Consider the following 22,500-nt stretch of genomic DNA (forward strand, 5'->3'; position numbering starts at 1 on the left):
GAGAGAGAGGAGGAGAGAATGAGGAGAGGGGAGAGAGAGAGAGATATAAGTGAAGGTTTTACAATTCTATATTATGTTTTTTTTTTTTTATTGTTTATTTTCAACCACATGATACTAGAAATATATGACATTGAAATGTCTTTTATTATTTTGGAACTTTTGTAAGTGTAATGTTTACAGTTCATTTTTTATTGTTTAATTCACGTTGGTATGTTATCTACTTCACTTGCTTTGGCAACGTTAACATATGTTCCCCTATGCCAATAAAGCCCCTTTGTCACGATCGTCGTAATAACATTCGGACCAAAGCGCAGCGTGAAATCGGTTCGACATTTTATTAGAAGTGAACCGCACAAAAGAAAACAATAAAGAGCCAACGACACGTGAAGTGATGGAGTGATGGAACTCACAGGCAACTACACAAAAATACAGGGGGGAAATGGCTGCCTAAATATGATCCCCAATCAGAGACAACGCTAAACAGCTGCCTCTGATTAGGAACCATACCAGGCCAACATAGAAATAAAACAACCTAGATTACCCACCCTAGTCACACCCAGACCTAACCAAAATAGAGAATAAAAAGGCTCTCTCTGGTCAGGGCGTGACACCCTTAAATGTAATTGAGTGAGTGAGTGAGTGAGTGAGAGAGAGAGAGAGAGAGAGAGAGAGAGAGAGAGAGAGAGAGAGAGAGAGAGAGAGAGAGAGAGAGAGAGAGAGAGAGAAATTGACAGTGATCTGAGTGCCATGGTGTTTACCCAGGGAGGCTGAGATAGGTATTCCCCTTCCTACTAAACAGCTGGGGAAGGTTCCATGCTATCAGATAAGAGGTAAATCAATTACTAACACACTACTCAGTCCACACTGATACATTGGAACAGGGGATCGGCAGGGCATAGTCCACACTACTGCTGATACCCTGGACCAGAGGAGAGAACAGGACACAGTCCACACTACTGCTGATACCCTGGACCAGGGGAGAGAACAGGACACAGTCCACACTACTGCTGATACCCTGGACCAGGGGAGAGAACAGGACACAGTCCACACTACTGCTGATACACTCCACACTGATACCCTAGACCAGAACCAGGGAATAGACAGGACACAGTCCACACTGATACCCTAGACCAGAACCAGGGAATAGACAGGACACAGTCCACACTGATACCCTAGACCAGAACCAGGGAATAGACAGGACACAGTCCACACTGATACCCTAGACCAGAACCAGGGAATAGACAGGACACAGTCCACACTGATACCCTAGACCAGAACCAGGGAATAGACAGGACACAGTCCACACTGATACCCTAGACCAGAACCAGGGAATAGACAGGACACACTCCACACTGATACCCTAGACCAGAACCAGGGAATAGACAGGACACAGTCCACACTGATACCCTAGACCAGAACCAGGGAATAGACAGGACACACTCCACACTGATACCCTAGACCAGAACCAGGGAATAGACAGGACACAGTCCACACTGATACCCTAGACCAGCACCAGGGAATAGACAGGACACAGCTGGGCCTGGCCATGTTTTCCCACGTAGAGGATTACAGTATCTTTATCTTTACAGCTAGAATCCTTAATTGAAACAATAGTAAAGTGTTCACACCGCTTCTGTTTTGGTAAAAAGATGAAGGAGGGGCCTGCAGAAGGATGGGCCTGCAGATGGATGGGCCTGCAGAAGGATGGGCCTGCAGAAGGATGGGTCTGCAGAAGGATGGGCCTGCAGAAGGATGGGCCTGCAGAAGGATGGGCCTGCAGATGGATTGGCCTGCAGAAGGATGGGCCTGCAGATGGATGGGCCTGCAGAAGGATTGGCCTGCAGAAGGATGGGCCTGCAAAAGGATGGGCCTGCAGAAGGATTGGCCTGCAGAAGGATGGGCCTGCAGAAGGATGGGCCTGCAGAAGGATGGGTCTGCAGAAGGATGGGTCTGCAGAAGGATGGGCCTGCAGAAGGATGGGCCTGCAGATGGATGGGCCTGCAGAAGGATGGGCCTGCAGATGGATGGGCCTGCAGAAGGATTGGCCTGCAGAAGGAAGCTTCTGCAGAAGGATGGGTCTGCAGAAGGATGGGCCTGCAGAAGGATGGGCCTGCAGAAGGATGGGCCTGCAGATGGATTGGCCTGCAGAAGGATGGGCCTGCAGATGGATGGGCCTGCAGAAGGATTGGCCTGCAGAAGGATGGGCCTGCAGAAGGATGGGCCTGCAGAAGGATTGGCCTGCAGAAGGATGGGCCTGCAGAAGGATGGGCCTGCAGAAGGATGGGCCTGCAGAAGGATGGGTCTGCAGAAGGATGGGCCTGCAGATGGATGGGCCTGCAGAAGGATGGGCCTGCAGAAGGATTGGCCTGCAGAAGAATGGGCCTGCAGAAGGATGGGCCTGCAGAAGGATGGGCCTGCAGAAGGATGGGTCTGCAGAAGGATGGGCCTGCAGATGGATGGGCCTGCAGAAGGATGGGCCTGCAGAAGGATGGGCCTGCAGAAGGATGGGCCTGCAGAAGGATGGGTCTGCATTCTTCAAGAATCAATGGATGTAGCAACTAAGGATTCGAGCTTTAAGGGACGACTGAAACTGTCCTGAGACTGGGGAATTTGTCTCAAATGTCTCAAACAAAACAGAGTACTCAGAAGACAGACATCTTTCAAGTGCTTCTTGGACAGGTATGGACAGAGAGCTCTGTGGCTCTGTCACAGCATCTCTAACCCTGAAGTGGATGTGAGCATGTAAGTAGAACTTGCAGTGGAGGCTACTGGGGAGAGAACGGATCATAATAATGGCTGGAATGGAGTCAATGGAATGGAATCAAAAACATGGTTTTTATGGGTTTGATACCATTCCGTCCACTCCATTCCATCCATTCCACTCCATTCCATCCATTCCACTCCATTCCATCCATTCCACTCCATTCCATCCATTCCACTCCATTCTACTCCATTCCATCCATTCTACTCCATTCCACTCCATTCCATCCATTCTACTCCATTCCATCCATTCTACTCCATTCCACTCCATTCCATCCATTCCACTCCATTCCAGCCATTATTATGAGCCGTTCTCAGCAGCTTCCACTGAGTGGAAGTAAGCAAAGCATGTGGGTTGAGGGGCTTTCCTACCACTCCATCCAGACTTATGGGAAAAGCAGGCATGTGGGTTGAGGGGCTTTCCTACCACTCCATCCAGTCTGATGGGAAAAGCAGGCATGTGGGTTGAGGGGCTTTCCTACCACTCCATCCAGTCTGATGGGAAAAGCAGGCATGTGGGTTGAGGGGCTTTCCTACCACTCCATCCAGACTGATGGGAAAAGCAGGCATGTGGGTTGAGGGCTTTCCTACCACTCCATCCAGACTGATGGGAAAAGCAGGCATGTGGGTTGAGGGCTTTCCTACCACTCCATCCAGACTGATGGGAAAAGAAGGCATGTGGGTTGAGGGGCTTTCCTACCACTCCATCCAGACTGATGGGAAAAGCAGGCATGTGGGTTGAGGGGCTTTCCTACCACTCCATCCAGACTGATGGGAAAAGAAGGCATGTGGGTTGAGGGGCTTTCCTACCACTCCATCCAGTCTGATGGGAAAAGCAGACATGTGGGTTGAGGGGCTTTGCTACCACTCCATCCAGACTGATGGGAAAAGCAGGCATGTGGGTTGAGGGGCTTTCCTACCACTCCATCCAGACTGATGGGAAAAGCAGGCATGTGGGTTGAGGGGCTTTCCTACCACTCCATCCAGACTGATGGGAAAAGCAGGCATGTGGGTTGAGGGGCTTTGCTACCACTCCATCCAGACTGATGGGAAAAGCAGGCATGTGGGTTGAGGGGCTTTCCTACCACTCCATCCAGACTGATGGGAAAAGCAGGCATGTGGGTTGAGGGGCTTTCCTACCACTCCATCCAGACTGATGGGAAAAGCAGGCATGTGGGTATTTCGGGAAATAGACCTTGGTGTAATGGACACAACACACATTCAATTGTAATCCGTTACATTACCAGCAAAAATATTGTAATCATATTGCAGATGTTTTAGAAAAACACAATGATTACTTCTCGGATTACTTTTAAATTCAGAAAGGATGTTTGCGAAAACAATTACTTGACACCTTTCTGTTTTCTCAATGATATTCAAATCAGCGTTGAAAAGAAGGTAGAAGTTAAAATGTGTTTTCCGGCTGAGCGAGTCTAACCACAAGTCAGAGGACACGTACAGACATCAATTCAACGTCTATTCCACGTTGGTACAATGTAATTCCATTGAAATGATGTGTGTGCAGTGTGTGCCCAGTGGGAGACTGTTGTTGGCTGTTGTTGGCTACAGTCAAAGCTATGTCTTCCAATGGTGTGACTGCAGTGTGTGCCCAGTGGGAGACTGTTGTTGGCTACAGTCCAAGCTATGTCTTCCAATGGTGTGACTGCAGTGTGTGCCCAGTGGGAGACTGTTGTTGGCTACAGTCCAAGCTATGTCTTCCAATGGTGTGACTGCAGTGTGTGCCCAGTGGGAGACTGTTGTTGGCTATACTTCAAGCTATGTCTTCCAATGGTGCGACTGCAGTGTGTGCCCAGTGGGAGACTGTTGTTGGCTACAGTCCAAGCTATGTCTTCCAATGGTGCGACTGCAGTGTGTGCCCAGTGGGAGACTGTTGTTGGCTACACTCCAAGCTATGTCTTCCAATGGTGCGACTGCAGTGTGTGCCCAGTGGGAGACTGTTGTTGGCTACAGTCCAAGCTATGTCTTCCAATGGTGCGACTGCAGTGTGTGCCCAGTGGGAGACTGTTGTTGGCTACACTCCAAGCTATGTCTTCCAATGGTGCGACTGCAGTGTGTGCCCAGTGGGAGACTGTTGTTGGCTATAGTCCAAGCTATGTCTTCCAATGGTGTGACTGCAGTGTGTGCCCAGTGGGAGACTGTTGTTGGCTACACTCCAAGCTATGTCTTCCAATGGTGCGACTGCAGTGTGTGCCCAGTGGGAGACTGTTGTTGGCTACACTCCAAGCTATGTCTTCCAATGGTGTGACTGCAGTGTGTGCCCAGTGGGAGACTGTTGTTGGCTACAGTCCAAGCTATGTCTTCCAATGGTGCGACTGCTGACCGCATCCAAATATTAGCCAACTTCAATAAATGCTTGGAGGTAAATTACCGAGTGGTGCAGCGGTCTAAGGCACTGCATCTCAGTGCTAGACGTGTCACTACAGACCCTGGTTCGATCGCTGGCTTTATCACTGTGATTGGGAGTCCCACAGGGTGACTCACAATTGGCCCAGCATCGTCCGGGTTAGGGGAGGGTTCGACCGGCATCGTCCGGGTTAGGGGAGAGTTCGACCAGCATCGTCCGGGTTAGGGGAGGGTTCGGCCAGCATCGTCCGGGTTAGGGGAGGGTTCGGCCAGCATCGTCCGGGTTAGGGGAGGGTTCGGCCAGCATCGTCCGGGTTAGGGGAGGGTTCGGCCAGCATCGTCCGGGTTAGGGGAGGGTTCGACCGGCATCGTCTGGGTTAGGGGAGGGTTCGGCCGAGGGTAAGCTGTCTTTGTCAAATTTGAATTTGTTCTTAACTGACTTGCCTCGTTAAAAAAGGACGACAGCAGTGGTGTAGCATACAGGCAATATCAATATCACTTAGGCCTATTATAGGTTGCATAGTGCATTGATGTGAATCACACAGCTGCTCTCTCACTTTGCTATTTACGCCTTCCAGATTGTGGTTGTTGTGGATGGCTGTTCACAAATGTATATGTGAACCCAATAATGGATAAATTAAAGAAGTTTAAGCTGACTATCAATCATCGTTTTTGCGACAGGGGTTTATTCATTATGGAAACCAAACGGAAGCAAACAGAGAAAAACAATCGTTTCTATTGGACAAAATTCCGGTAGGTCCTGCCCCGTTTTGTTCCGTTTGCTTCTATTTAAGAAATGCTTTGCAACAGAATCGGCATAATGAATATACCTCCAGTGGACAGCCAGTGAAAAATGCTCTCTTGCAACAGCTGCATAGTGTAAATCCCAGCCTATGTTGAATTTAAGAAGACCACCAGAGGGGCTTTTACTGCTAATTCGTGCTGATATAAAAATGTCCATAGTCCTAATGGACACATGCTCGAACTTGCACACCTTGATATACTTAAACAACTGCAAATTACTATTAACAATTATTTTATATTTTTAAACAGGTCCATAGCAAATGCAGCATATGGCATTTTTCACATTAAAAATAGCACTTTTCTATAGTGCTCAAAGCTTGCCATTCCTTAGAGGAGCATTTCTTTTCAACACAAAGCAACAAGTCCAACCAGTTCTCCATTACAAGTAAATCATAAACAGCAGAGCAGGCTAATTAGTCCTTCATTTTTGAGTTATGCTCAGGTATATTTCATGGTTTCATGCATGTTAACATCAGAAGCCTCCTCCCTAAGTTTGTTTTACTCACTGCTTTAGCACACTCCGCCAACCCTGATGTCCTTGCCATGTCTGAATCCTGGCTTAGGAAGGCCACCAAAAATGTGGAGATTTCCATACCCAACTACAACATTTTCCGTCAAGATAGAACTGCCAAAGGGGGAGGAGTTGCAATCAATTGCAGAGATAGCCTGCAAAGTTCTGTCATACTTTCCAGGTCTATACCCAAACAGTTTGAACTTCTAATTTTAAGAATGAATCTCTCCAGAAATACGTCTCTCACTGTTGCCACCTGTTATCGGCCCCCCTCCGCTCCCAGCTGTGCCCTGGAAACCATATGTGAATTGATTGCCCCCCATCTAGCTTCAGAGTTCGTTCTGTGAGGTGACCTAAACTGGGATATGCTTAGCACCCCAGCAGTCCTACAATCTAAGCTAGATGCCCTCAATCTCACACAAATCATCAAGGAACCCACAAGGTACAACCCTAAATCTGTAAACATGGGCACCCTCATAGACATTATCCTGACCAACTTGCCCTCCAAATACACCTCTGCTGTTTTCAATCAGGATCTCAGCAATCACTGCCTCATTGACTGTATCCGCTATGGGTCCGCGGTCAAACGATCACCCCTCATCACTATCAAACGCTCCCTAAAACACTTCTATGAGCAGGCCTTTCTAATCGACCTGGCCTGGGTATCCTGGAAGGATATTGACCTCATCCCGTCAGTTGAGGATGCCTGGTCGTTCTTTAAAAGTAATTTCCTCACCATCTTAGATAAGCATGCCCTGTTCAAAAAATGCAGAACTAAGAACAGATATAGCCCTTGGTTCACTCCAGACCTGACTGCCCTTGACCAGCACAAAAACAACCTGTAGCAGACTGCAATAGCATCGAATTTCAAAAAGTTTTGGGACACTGTGAAGTCCATGGAGAACAAGAGTACCTCTTCCCAGCTGCCCACTGCACTGAGGCTAGGTAACACCACCGATAAATTGAAAATTTCAATAAGCATTTCTCTATGGCTGGCCATGCCACCCCCCCCCCCCCCTAGCTTCTCCTTCACCCAAATCCAGATAGTAGATGTTCTGAAAGAGCTGCAAAAACTGGACCCATAGAAATCAGCTGGGCTAGACAATCTGGACCCTCTCTTTCTAAAACTATCCGCCGCCAAAGTTGCAACCCATATTACCAGCCTGTTCAACCTCTCTTTCGTATCGTCCAAGATCCCTAAAGATCGGAAAGCTGCCACGGTCATCCCCCTCTTCAAAGGGGGTGACACTCTAGACCCAAACTGCTATAGACCTATATCTATCCTGCCCTACCTCTCTAAAGTCTTCGAAAGCCAAGTTAATAAACAGATCACTGTCCATTTCAAATTCCACCATACCTTCTCCGCTGTGCAATCCGGTTTCCATGCCGGTCACAGGTGCACCTCAGCCACGCTCAAGGTACTAAACGATACCATAACCGCCATCGATAAAAGACAGTACTGTGCAGCCGTCTTCATCGACCTGGTCAAGGCTTTCGAGGCCAAGGCTCTGTCAATCACCGTATTCTTATCGGCAGACTCAATAGCCTTGGTTGCTCTAATGACTCCCTTGCCTGGTTCACCAACTACTTTGCAGGCAGAGTTCACGTGTGTCAAATTAGAGGGCCTGTTGTCTGGACCTATGGCAGTCTCTATGGGGGTACTACAGGGTTCAATTCTCAGGCCGACTCTTTTCTCTGTATATATCAATGATGTCGCTCTTGCTGCGGGGGATTCCCTGATCCACCTCTACGCAGACAACACCATTCTGTATACTTCTGGTCCTTCTTTGGCAACTGTGCTAACTGACCTCCAAACGAGCTTCAATGCCATACAACACTCCTTCCGTGGACTCCAATTGCTCTTAAACGCTAGTAAAACCAAATGCATGCTTTTCAACCATTCACTGCCCGCACCCGCCTGCCCGACTAGCATCATCACCCTGGATGGTTCTAACCTAGAATATGTGGACAACTATAAATACCTCGGTGTCTGGCTAGACTGTAAACTCTCCTTCCAGACTGATATTAAACATCTCCAATCCAAGCCTCCTTCACTCACGCCGCCAAACTTATTATCCTACCGATCCTCGACTTCGGTGATGTCATCTACAAAATAGCTTCCAATAGACTACGCAGTAAACTGGATGCAGTCTATCACAGTGCCATCCATTTTGTTACCAAATCACCTTATACCACCCACCACTGCGACCTGTATGCTCTAGTCAGCTGGCCCTCGCTACATATTCGTCGTCAGACCCACTGGCTCCAGGTCATCTATAAGTCTATGCTAGGTAAAGCTCCGCCTTTATCTCAGTTCACTGGTCACGATAACAACACCCACCCGTAGCACACGTTCCAGCAGGTATATCTCACTGATCATCCCCAAAGCCAACACCTAATGTGGCCGCCTTTCCTTCCAGTTCTCTGCTGCCAGTGACTGGAACGAATTGCAAAATCGCTGAAGCTGGAGACTTTTATTTTCCTCACCAACTTTAAACATCAGCTATCTTAGCAGCTAACCGGTCGCTGCAGCTGTACATAGTCCATCTGTAAATAGGCCACCCAATCTACCTACCTCATCCCCATATTGTTTTTATTTACTTTTCTGCTCTTTTGCACACCAGTATCTCTACTTGCACATCATCATCCTATCATTTATCACTCCAGTGTTAATCTGCTAAATTGTAATTATTTGCTCCTATGGCCTATTTATTGCCTACCTCCTCATGCCTTTTGCACACACTGTATATAGACTTTATTTGTTTTCTACTGTGTCATTGACTTGTTTATTGTGTTATTGGCTTGTTTATTGTTTATTCCATGTGTAACTCTGTGTTGTTGCCTGTGTCACACTGCTTTGCTTTATCTTGGCCAGGTCGCAGTTGTAAATGAGAACTTGTTCTCAACTAGCCTACCGGGTTAAATAAAGGTGTTCTCAACTAGCCTACCTGGTTAAATAAAGGTGTTCTCAACTGGCCTACCTGGTTAAATAAAGGTGTTCTCAACTGGCCTACCTGGTTAAATAAAGGTGTTCTCAACTGGCCTACCTGGTTAAATAAAGGTGAAATAAAAAAATAAAACATTTTCAGGTCCAATTTTTGAAGATGAAGGGGTACTAAATTAATTGGAATGACTGAAAGTCTGACAGACTGTTTTTTTAATGTAAAATATATCCTAATTGTATTATTATCTGTAGTAGAGAAACATGGGTTAGAAGAAGCCTACATAATGAACACATCCATATATGGCCAGCTATGTAAACTTCAATATTGATTTATCCTGCAATAGATGTCATTCAATTGATAACATACATTTTGTCTTCTCTTCAGGGGAAAGTAACCTAAAAGTAACTGAATGTAATCAGATTACGTTACTGAGTTTGGGTAATCCAAAAGTTATGTTACTGATGACAATTTTGAACATGTAACTAGTAACTGTAACAGATGACATTTAGAAAATAACCTAGCCGACCCTGGTCATATGGTGTGAGTTGTGAGGAAGGGATGAGTAGGGGTAGATGTAGGGTCCTGGCTGTACTGAGTTAACAGAGGTAGAGGTAGAGGTAGAGAGAGAGAGAAAGAGTGAGAGAGAGAGAGAGACATGAAAACTGTAAATGACCCTGGGAATCGATAGAACATCGCTCAGAGAAGCACAAAAACATTATAACATTCAAAATGGGTGAATCTTTCCTTTAAGCAGGTCGAAGTTTATTGGGACGTGTCTTGTCCTTGAGGCAGAACTGACTGATTTACGCTATATGGGCCATCTGCAAAGTCAAAATTAACTATATTGTAAAATTGTATGAACACAAAAATGAGCTTTTTAGTCTTCATTTAAGGTTGGGATTAGGCATTAGGGTTAGCAGTGTGGTTAAGGTTATGGTTATTTAAGGTTGGGATTAGGCATTAGGGTTAGCAGTGTGGTTAAGGTTATGGTTATTTAAGGTTGGGATTAGGCATTAGGGTTAGCAGTGTGGTTAAGGTTATGGTTATTTATGGTTGGGATTAGGCATTAGGGTTAGCAGTGTGGTTAAGGTTATGGTTATTTAAGGTTGGGATTAGGCATTAGGGTTAGCAGTGTGGTTAAGGTTATGGTTATTTAAGGTTGGGATTAGGCATTAGGGTTAGCAGTGTGGTTAAGGTTATGGTTATTTAAGGTTAGGATTAGGCATTAAGGTTAGCAGTGTGGCTAACCATGTGTATGTGACAAATACAATTTGATTTGATTTGATAAGGTTAGGATTACTGCATCTCAGTGCTTGAGGCGTCACTACAGACCCTGGTTCGATTGCAGGCTGTATCACAACTGGCCATGATTGGTAGTTCCATAGGGTGGAGCACAATTGGCCCAGCGTTGTCCGGGTTAGGGTTTGGCTGGGGTAGGCCGTCATTGTAAATTAGAATTTGTTCTTAATAATCAGATTAGGTAAATGTTTGGGTAATCCAAAAATTACGTTACTGATTACAATTTTGGACAGGGAACTACTAACTGTAATGTTTCAGAGTGGGAGTCAAGGAGTGTGTGTGTGTGTGTGTGTGTGTGTGTGTGTGTGTGTGTGTGTGTGTGTGTGTGTCTGTGTGTCTGTGTGTGTGAGTGGAATTGGTTCTGACTCAATTCCATACACATATGGGTGTATGTGTGAGTGTTTATGCACATGCAAACACGCACGCACGCACACACACTGAGGCAGGGGCTTTACAGAGGCTTGTCTGGAACAATGGATGAATACTGTAAGAGGCTGAGCAGTGAGGGCTTATTCTGAGGTCACTGATAGGGATTCAGACCTCTCAGGATCTTTCTCTGAGCCATTCCTGAGAGAGAGAGAGAGAGAGAGAGAGAGAGAGAGAGAGAGAGAGAGAGAGAGAAAGAGAGAGAGAGGCTGGGTCCCTCTGCTGCTGTCCTTGTATGGGTACTGCTCCTATTGTACTGGACTAAGTGTGGAACTATTCAGTTGGAGGACGAGGAACGTCTCTAAACAACCACTACAACTCATTACCGGACCCTCACTCTAACACTGACAGGTGTGTGTGGGTGTGTGTGTGTGTGTTCTTATGCCTGGGAGTATGTGTCAAAGGGTTGGATATGTTGGAGGAACTAAAACAGCCATGTTGGCAAAATATGAAGCGATTGCAAGTAGCGTATTTGGCCATGTGCCAGGCAGTGCACTAGTGACCAGAGTTGTTTGATATAACAAGTCTCATACGGGTCCTGTATGAAATACAGCAGGGCATTTCCTGTCTGAATAGGGAGTAAGGAGGTAAAAAAGGAAATATAAAGTAATTCCCCTCATGATTGGAGCATATCTCCTTCCTGTCTGACAGTGGGCTGTGTGTGTTGTGTTGGAGGGTTACAGTCAGTGGAGACTCCTCAGAGGAGGAAGGGGAGGACAATCCACAAATTGTGAAACATTAAAAAAGTGATTATCTTTTAGATAAATCTATACTTAAATATATTCACGTCACCAAATTATTTATTAATTTTTGCAATGAAGGTCTACAGTAGCCTCAACAGCATTCTCAGGGGTAGCACCATGGTGTAGCAGGAGGACAGCTAGTTTCCATCCTCGTCCTTGTGGTACATTGACTTCAATACAAAACCTAGGAGGCTCATGGTTCTCAACCCATTCCATAGACTTACACAGTAATTATGACAACTTCCGGAGGTCGTCCTCTAGTTAAAAACAAAAGCATTAGCTACAGCTAGCTAGCACTGCAGTGCATAACATGTGGCGTGTAGTTGACTCAAAGAGAAAGACAATAGTTGAACAGTTTTGAACAACTTAATTTCTTCAAAGATGAAGGAGAAGCAAGAGACAAAGAGACAGAGAGAGCTAGCTACATTTAGTTTTTTTAAACTTTCAATTTCACTTACTTAGCTAGCAAGTTCCGCTAGCTAGTTTAGTCTACTCAAACACCGGGCTCAAACAGAGAGGGATGCTATGTTAGCTAACTGACTATGGCTATCCAACAGAGAGGGATGCTATGTTAGCTAACTGACTATGGCTAACTAACAGAGAAGGATGCTATGTTAGCTAACTGACTATGGCTAACTAACAGAGAGGGATGCTATGTTAGCTAACTGACTATGGCTATCCAACAGAGAGGGATACTATGTTAGCTAACTGACTATGGCTAACTAACACTGGAACTCTCCCAAGTCAAGGTAAGCTTTTGGTTGTATTAGTTTATTGCCACCTGGGGCCTGCCGGTGTAAATGCTAAACTGCTGATTGTACACTGTACTGTTTACCAACGCGTTAGTTCTAGTAGCTATGTTGACTATGACGTTAACTAATATAGTGACAACGATGTAGGCTGTCTGTAGCGGTTATGCTATGAAGGTTTGGCTTGGAAAGGTTTTTTCACCTGGTCACAGACAACTGTTGTGTTTGTGCAATTGAAGTCCACAGGCGAAGGGAAACGGTGAGAGGAAGAGTACGAGTAGATGTGAGAAGGAATTATACAACAAGCAAAGTGATCCTACTGTTCTTACAAATGTCACTGCTTAAAGTGTACTAAATGTTTTTTAGTAGTACGTGCTCTTCACTCTGTTCATTACTAAGTTATCTCCAAGCTAGCCTGGTTGTCATATAGCCAAACAGCTGCCTGGTTGTCAGATAACCAAACAGCTGCCTGGTTGTCATATAGCCAAACAGCTGCCTGGTTGTCAGATAACCAACAGCTGCCTGGTTGTCATATAGCCAAACAGCTGCCTGGTTGTCAGATAACCAACAGCTGCCTGGTTGTCATATAGCCAAACAGCTGCCTGGTTGTCATATAGCCAAACAGCTGCCTGGTTGTCATATAGCCAAACAGCTGCCTGGTTGTCAGATAACCAAACAGCTGCCTGGTTGTCATATAGCCAAACAGCTGCCTGGTTGTCATATAGCCAAACAGCTGCCTGGTTGTCATATAGCCAAACAGCTGCCTGGTTGTCAGATAACCAAACAGCTGCCTGGTTGTCATATAGCCAAACAGCTGCCTGGTTGTCATATAGCCAAACAGCTGCCTGGTTGTCATATAGCCAAACAGCTGCCTGGTTGTCATATAGCCAAACAGCTGCCTGGTTGTCATATAGCCAAACAGCTGCCTGGTTGTCATATAGCCAAACAGCTGCCTGGTTGTCATATAGCCAAACAGCTGCCTGGTTGTCAGATAACCAAACAGCTGCCTGGTTGTCATATAGCCAAACAGCTGCCTGGTTGTCAGATAACCAAACAGCTGCCTGGTTGTCATATAGCCAAACAGCTGCCTGGTTGTCATATAGCCAAACAGCTGCCTGGTTGTCATATAGCCAAACAGCTGCCTGGTTGTCATATAGCCAAACAGCTGCCTGGTTGTCATATAGCCAAACAGCTGCCTGGTTGTCATATAGCCAAACAGCTGCCTGGTTGTCATATAGCCAAACAGCTGCCTGGTTGTCATATAGCCAAACAGCTGCCTGGTTGTCATATAGCCAAACAGCTGCCTGGTTGTCATATAGCCAAAGAGCTGCCTGGTTGTCATATAGCCAAACAGCTGCCTGGTTGTCATATAGCCAAACAGCTGCCTGGTTGTCATATAGCCAAACAGCTGCCTGGTTGTCATATAGCCAAACAGCTGCCTGGTTGTCATATAGCCAAACAGCTGCCTGGTTGTCAGATAACCAAACAGCTGCCTGGTTGTCAGATAACCAAACAGCTGCCTGTGCTCAAAAGTTAGAAACTGTTAGTGTTTACACCAAGTTAGCTTGTAACCTTTATTTAACTAGGCAAGTCAGTTAAGAACAAATTCTTATTTACAATGACGGCCTACCCCGGCCAAACCCGAACAATGTGGGGCCAATTGTGCACCGCCCTATGGGACTCCCAATCACGGCCGGTTGTGATCCAGCCTGGATTCAAACACTGCAGTGACGCCTCTTGCACTGAGATGCAGTGCCTTAGACCGCTGGGGCCACTCAGGAGACCAGGAGACCCGAGACCCAGGAGACCCGAGTGTCTTAAAGGACCAATCAGGGTTAAGTTCCTTGCTCAAAGGTACATAGACAGAATTTTCACCTAGTCAGCTAGGGAATTTTGAACTAGTGACCTTTCGGTTGTTAGCAAAACGCTCTTAACCGCTAGGCTACCTGCTATCCAACAACGACAGACCTCCAAAATACTGAGGACATCATCCATCTCCCTGACCATCCGTCCTTCTCTGTCCTGGTTTATCTCAAACTTCTTCTCTCTGTCTTGGTTAATCTCAAACTTCTTCTCTCTGTTTTGGTTAATCTCAAACTTCTTCTCTCTGTCTTGGATAATCTCAAATTTCTTCTCTTTGTCTTGGTTAATCTCAAACTTCTTCTCTCTGTCTTGGTTAATCTCAAACTTCTTCTCTCTGTTTTGGTTCATCTCAAACTTCTTCTCTCTGTCTTGGATAATCTCAAATTTCTTCTCTTTGTCTTGGTTAATCTCAAACTTCTTCTCTCTGTCTTGGTTACTCAAATTTCTTCTCTGTCTTGGTTAATCTCAAACTTCTTCTCTCTGTTTTGGTTCATCTCAAACTTCTTCTCTCTGTCTTGCCTCTGACTCTATCCGTTGACTAGCTCTTCTCAGTCTTTATCTCGTCTGGACATTTAATTCAACATTATCCCCGTCACCTCCCCCATACATCTCTTTCTACGTTCTCTGTCTCTCTCTCTGTTTAAATGATGCTGACACAACACCTGGGAGAGTCGCCCACACAATATTTAACTGGAGGAGGAAGGAGGGCCATCTCATGTAAGTGATATAGAGTAGATAAGGCTGTCATGACAGGGCGGATTGGTGCTGGCTCTAGCCAGGCAGCATGTGAAGTGACAGGTCCATTTGGCTTGGGTTAACCCACAGTAAATGCATCTGTAGATGAACGAGGGAATAAGCCTGCAGACCCAGCTGACTGACACTGGGTTCCATCCAGCTGCAGCGTCAGCCTTCCTGGAAGCAACAGCAGAGTAGCTTATAGGAGGAATCCCTCAACTACACAAGAGTTTATACTGTAATTAGGTTTAAGTCGGGCTAGTAAATAATATCTTTATGGTGTATGTTTTGGCAGAAAGGTTACCTGGGGGTGTTGTTACTGTTCTCCAGGCTGTCACAGAGCCCCTTAGAGGGGGTGGACCTCCCGCTGCTGTCAGGGTCCTGGGCGGGGGGCATAGGGTAGGCCTGGTTAGGTAGGGCTGCGCGGCGGCCCTCCCCTCCTCCTCCCCCTCTCTGGGGCTTGATGGGGCCCCTCAGACCCGTCTCAGAGCTCCTCTTCATGGCCTGTAGCTGGGCCAGGGGCACGATGTCGCAGGCCTGAGGCCGGTGCCACACCGTCTGCTGACTGGCACTGTTGTAGTAGTAGAAGCGTTTGTTGTGGCTGTCAAACAGCTCCCACCACTGGCTGCCATCGGACTGGCGCACGGCGGCACCTGGGGGGGACTCCCAACCACACTCCCCCGAGGCCAGGTTCACGTACATGCGCTCCTGCGAGCGTGGCTCCAAGATCTCCACCCAGTCACAGCTAGAGAGAGGAGAGAGGGGGGACATGGGAAATGTAGTCAAGATCTGGAAGACTTTACTTGAATGACAGAATGAATGACAGACAGAATGACAGAATGAATGACAGACAGAATGACAGAATGAATGACAGACAGAATGACAGACAGAATGACAGAATGAATGACAGACAGAATGACAGAATGAATGACAGACAGAATGACAGAATGAATGACAGACAGAATGACAGACAGAATGACAGAATGAATGACAGAATGAATGACAGACAGAATGACAGAATGAATGACAGACAGAATGACAGACAGAATGACAGAATGAATGACAGACAGAATGACATAATGAATGACAGAATGAATGACAGACAGAATGACAGAATGAATGACAGACAGAATGACAGAATGAATGACAGACAGAATGACAGAATGAATGACAGACAGAATGACAGAATGAATGACAGACAGAATGACAGAATGAATGACAGACAGAATGACAGAATGAATGGCAGACAGAATGACAGAATGAATGACAGAATGAATGACAGACAGAATGACAGAATGAATGACAGACAGAATGACAGAATGAATGACAGACAGAATGACAGAATGAATGACAGACATAATGACAGAATGAATGACAGACATAATGACAGAATGAATGACAGACAGAATGACAGAATGAATGACAGAATGAATGACAGAATGAATGACAGAATGAATGACAGACATAATGACAGAATGAATGACAGACAGAATGACAGACAGAATGACAGAATGAATGACAGACAGAATGACAGAATGAATGACAGACAGAATGACAGAATGAATGACAGACAGAATGACAGAATGAATGACAGACAGAATGACAGAATGAATGACAGACAGAATGACAGAATGAATGACAGACAGAATGACAGAATGAATGACAGAGAGAATGACAGAATGAATGACAGACAAAATGACAGAATGAATGACAGAATGAATGACAGACAGAATGACAGAATGAATGACAGACAGAATGACAGAATGAATGACAGACAGAATGACAGAATGAATGACAGACAGATAGACAGAATGAATGACAGAATGAATGACAGACAGAATGACAGAATGAATGACAGAATGAATGACAGACATAATGACAGAATGAATGACAGACAGAATGACAGAATGAATGACAGACAGAATGACAGAATGAATGACAGACAGAATGACATAATGAATGACAGACAGAATGACAGAATGAATGACAGACAGAATGACAGAATGAATGAAAGACAGAATGACAGAATGAATGACAGACAGAATGACAGACAGAATGACAGAATGAACGACAGACAGAATGACAGAATGAATGACAGACAGAATGACAGAATGAATGACAGACAGAATGACAGAATGAATGACAGAATGAATGACAGACATAATGACAGAATGAATGACAGACATAATGACAGAATGAATGACAGACAGAATGACAGACAGAATGACAGACAAAATGACAGAATGAATGACAGACAGAATGACAGAATGAATGACAGACAGAATGACAGAATGAATGACAGACAGAATGACAGAATGAATGACAGACAGAATGACAGAATGAATGACAGACAGAATGACAGACAGAATGACAGAATGAATGACAGAATGAATGACAGACAGAATGACAGACAGAATGACAGAATGAATGACAGACAGAATGACAGACAGAATGACAGAATGAATGACAGACAGAATGACAGAATGAATGACAGACAGAATGACAGAATGAATGACAGACAGAATGACAGAATGAATGACAGACAGAATAACAGACAGAATGACAGAATGAATGACAGACATAATGACAGACAGAATGACAGAATGAATGACAGAATGAATGACAGACAGAATGACAGACAGAATGACAGAATGAATGACAGACAGAATGACAGAATGAATGACAGACAGAATGACAGAATGAATGACAGACAGAATGACAGAATGAATGACAGACAGAATGACAGAATGAATGACAGACAGAATGACTGACAGACAGAATGACAGAATGAATGACAGAAAATAGGTTTTTTTCCCCCTCTTTTTTACTGGAAAATCACTGATGATGACTAATAGTTTTGATCAGTTACGCTAGCACGGACAAAAGAGACAGGAAAAGTGACCCCGGATTAAACATAGATTACATCCGCAGTTGGCTGAGGGATTAAAGTAAGTGGAGAAGGAGGGCCAGTGGACAGAGGCAGGGGGAGCTGAGGTTGTTGCCCACTAGGGGGTTCTCTCTGGGCCCAGCTCTACTCAAGGAGAGGCCAAACAAAGGAGCCAGGCGAGAGAGAGCGAGCTGGTTCTGGGGCTCTGTTCACAAACACAAACTGACCCCACAGAGCCCGTGGACAGCAACACAATTAGACCCAACCAAATCATGAGAAAACAAAAATATAACTATTTAAAATCAAAGTTTATTTGTCACGTGCGCCGAATACAACAGGTGTAGACCTTACAGTGAAATGCTTACTTACAGGCTCTAACCAATAGACACACTAGAAAGAATCAACAACAAAAAAACAGAACAAACTGGAATGTTATCTGGCCCTAAACAAGACAGTACAGAGTGGCAGAATACCTGACCACTGTGACTGACCCCAAATTAAGAAGATCCTTGACTATGTACAGATTCAGTGAGCATAGCCTTGCTATTGAGAAAAGCTGCCATAGGCAGAACTGGCCCTCAAGAGAAGACAGGCTATTGTCACGACTTCCGCTGAAGTTGTTCCCTCTCCTTTTTCGGGCGACGTTCCGCGGTTGAAGTCACCGACCTTTTAGCCATCGCTGATCCACTTTTCATTTTCCATTGGTTTTGTCTTCCATCACACCTGGTTCCAATTCCATCAATTTCATATTGTGTATTTAACCCTCTGCCCCCCCCCCCCCCCCCCCTCCTCATGTCCTGGTCGGTAATTGTTTCTTGTAGTGCTTATTCACGGTATGCTGGTATTTACCGGGTTTTGTTTGACCCGTTTATTGTATTGTTCTGTTGACGGTGGTTTATGGATATTAAAGGCGCTCTCCTGCGCCTGACTTCTCCGCCACCAGTACACACCTAACTACAGCTATGTACTGCCCCAAAAAATGAGTTGGAAACTGTCAAATGTAAGACCGTATTAGAGACACATATTTTTCACAGATTACACAGACCTACAAAGAATTTGAAAACAAATTAGACAGCAGCCAGATTTGTGACTCGTTGCCATGAGAACAGGGCAACCAGTTGGGAACAAACAACATTGTAAATATATATATCTGTTTATGTGTCTTCCTCTACTATTTGTACTACAACTATTTACACATTACCAAGAGAGAGAGATAGAGAGAGAGACAGAGGCAGAGACAGAGAGAGACAGAAAGAGAGAGGCAGAGAGAGAGAGAGAGACAGGGAGAGGCAGAGACAGAGAGAGACAGAGAGAGGCAGAGTCAGAGAGAGAGACAGTGGCAGAGAGAGACAGAAAGAGAGAGAGAGACAGAGGCAGAGACAGAGAGACAGAGAGAGGCAGAGACAGAGAGAGACAGAGAGAGAGACAGAGACAGAAAGAGAGACAGAGACAGAAAGAGAGGCAGAGACAGAGAGAGACAGAGAGAGAGACAGAGACAGAAAGAGAGACAGAGACAGAAAGAGAGGCAGAGACAGAGAGAGAGAGAGGCAAGGAGAGCGAGAGAGACAGAGACAGAGAGAGACAGAAAGAGAGAGGCAGAGACAGAGAGAGAGATAGAGGTAGAGAGAGAGAGAGAGAGAGAGAGAGAGAGAGAGGCAGAGAGAGCCAGAGGCAGAGAGAGAGACAGAGGCAGAGACAGAGAGAGACAGAGAGAGAGACAGAGACAGAAAGAGAGACAGAGACAGAAAGAGAGGCAGAGGCAGAGAGAGAGAGAGAGAGAGAGAGGCAGAGAGAGGCAGAGAGAGAGAGACAGAGACAGAGAGAGAGGCAGAGAGAGAGAGAGAGAGAGGCAGAGAAAGAGAGGCAGAGAGAGAGAGAGAGAGACAGAGAGAGAGAGAGAGAGAGAAAGAGGCAGAGAGAGAGAGAGAGAGAGAGAGAGAGAGACAGAGGCAGAGACAGAGAGAGAGAGACAGAGAGAGGCAGAGAGAGAGACAGAGACAGAAAGAGAGACAGAGACAGAAAGAGAGGCAGAGACAGAGAGAGGCAAGGAGAGCGAGAGAGACAGAGACAGAGAGAGACAGAAAGAGAGAGGCAGAGACAGAGAGAGAGATAGAGGCAGAGAGAGAGAGAGAGAGAGGCAGAGAGAGGCAGAGAGAGCCAGAGGCAGAGAGAGAGAGAGGCAGAGAGAGAGAGAGAGACAGAGACAGAGAGGCAGAGACAGAGAGAGAGATAGAGGCAGAGAGAGAGAGAGAGAGAGGCAGAGAGAGGCAGAGAGAGAGAGACAGAGAGAGAGGCAAGAGAAAGAGAGGCAGAGAGAGAGAGAGAGAGAAAGAGGCAGAGAGAGAGAGAGAGAGAGAGAGAGAGAGAGAGAGAGAGAGAGAGAGAAAGAAAGAGAGAGAGAGAGAGAAAGAGAGACAGAGAAGAGAGAGAGAGAGAGAGAGAGAGAGAGAGAGAGAGAGAGAGAGAGAGAGGCAGAGAGAGGAATACAATCATAGCTACATACCCACATCTACGTCAGCACAAAATAAAACAAACATAGATGCTGTCTAGGTCACCCATTCTCCCGAAGGCCTAGAGCAGAATCAACTGTGCAGAATCAACCGTACAGAATCAACCGTACAGAATCAACCGTACAGAACCAACCGTGCAGAATCAACCGTACAGAACCAACCGTGCAGAATCAACCGTACAGAACCAACCGTGCAGAATCAACCGTACAGAACCAACCGTGCAGAATCAACCGTACAGAATCAACCGTACAGAATCAACCGTACAGAATCAACCGTACAGAATCAACCGTGCTGGCATGGTAGCTCTAAACACACTGTTAATCACAGTAGGCAGTGTACCTACACAGTTCACACCCAACTACACACCCAACAGTTCACACCCAACTACATACTAAGGAGATTTCCACCCAGACACACACACACACACGTTAAAACCTGTCAGTAAAGAAAACAAGACTCACAAAGGGAACAACTGGATGATCACCTACCACTCTGCTAAGACCTCTTGGAAATGTTAAAAGCTCACAAAGACACACTTAGTTTTATATGAAAAGGTGTAATAACTCCCTATCACGTTCTACTAATTATTCTTAGACATAAAATCCACCAATTTTTTTTTACACAACAGCACTTTCTCCAACTGTCCTGAGTTTCCTCCCCAAACAACATGATATGGTCTCTGAAATGGAAGCTACAATACTATCGTAGTGTTCATGTTCAGACTATCAGGTCACACTGACTTACACACTTCAACACACTATCGGAGGATTCCTACTTCTGGATGGCCCACAGAACGCTAAGAAAGCACTGCAGTCCTGAGGTACTGTATGTCCTGTTCCCGTTTTGACTTGTGTCTTTCTAGGAAGAATCCTCTCGTCTCTATACAACCTGTCCAAAACCTTGTTCGACGTGTCTCATAATTCACACCTACCTGTCCCAAATCCAAGAGTCTCGCCTCCAGCTACAATGACAGTTCTGATCCAGAGTGTTGCTGTGAAGGAGTGTGTGTGTGTGTGTGTGTGGTCAGTCATTCTCCTTCCTCTCTACCCACTCTCCAATCTCCGCTATCGACTAAAGGGGAGTCTCCCTCTCTCTGGGGCTTTGGTACAGTCTCGTTCCCTCCACTCCTCACAGGGGACACTGGTGCCTCTCAGCAGTCACCTCTGTTTCTGTCAGACACCCAGGGTGACCACAGGCCCCATATCACATGACCAGTTGACCAGGACAGGCATGTTTGGGGCACGTGTGTGTTTGTTTATGTGTTTGGGCTCCCGAGTGGTGCAGCGGTCTAAGGCACTCCATCTCAGTTCTAGAGGCATCATTACAAACCCTGGTTCGATTCCAGGCTGTATCACAACTGGCTGTGATTGGGAGTCCCATAAGGCGGCAGCAATCAGGGTGGCGCACAATTGGCCCAGTGTCCGGGTTTGGCTGGGGTAGGCTGTCATTGTAAATAAGAATTTGTTCTTAACTGACTTGCCTAGTTAAATGAAGGTTAAATAACTGAAGAAGAAACACTCCTACTGCGATCAAACCTGAATCAGAAATCTCCTCAGAAGTAAATCTGTGGTCCACCTGGTGGCTCAGCCCCTCAGTGGTAGAGAGCTAATACTGTACATTAACCCCACCCTAGTACCACACATAGCACTGTCACGCACTGCCCAGACCCCTACCTGACTGAGAAAGAGAAGGAGAAACGCTGGTCTCTTACCACTCAGTCCTCTGGCTTCCCTGTCTGTGAAAGACTGTCTTTGTCCGCATGTCACCCACAGCTAGCATAGTAGCTGACTGACTCCCTGTCCTCTCACCCCAACTCCCTAGTGGTATCCCCCCCACAGCTAGCATAGTAGCTGACTGACTCCCTGTCCTCTCACCCCAACTCCCTAGTGGTATCCACCCCACAG

At 45.9% G+C, this 22,500-nt stretch overlaps 1 protein-coding gene across 2 annotated transcripts in view; it reads right to left on the minus strand.

The window, feature by feature from the left end:
- Window positions 1-22,500, minus strand: part of LOC109868911 (rho GTPase-activating protein 39) — a 152,232-nt gene that overhangs the window by 65,487 nt on the left and 64,245 nt on the right. For both annotated transcript variants that reach the window (XM_031803599.1, XM_031803601.1), the window contains exon 2: window positions 15,504-15,944. In XM_031803599.1, the coding sequence (XP_031659459.1) occupies window positions 15,504-15,944 (441 nt within the window). The remainder of the gene's footprint in view (window positions 1-15,503; window positions 15,945-22,500) is intronic.

The sequence above is a fragment of the Oncorhynchus kisutch genome, linkage group LG24, assembly GCF_002021735.2.
Source record: "Oncorhynchus kisutch isolate 150728-3 linkage group LG24, Okis_V2, whole genome shotgun sequence".
NCBI classification, from domain to species: domain Eukaryota; kingdom Metazoa; phylum Chordata; class Actinopteri; order Salmoniformes; family Salmonidae; genus Oncorhynchus; species Oncorhynchus kisutch.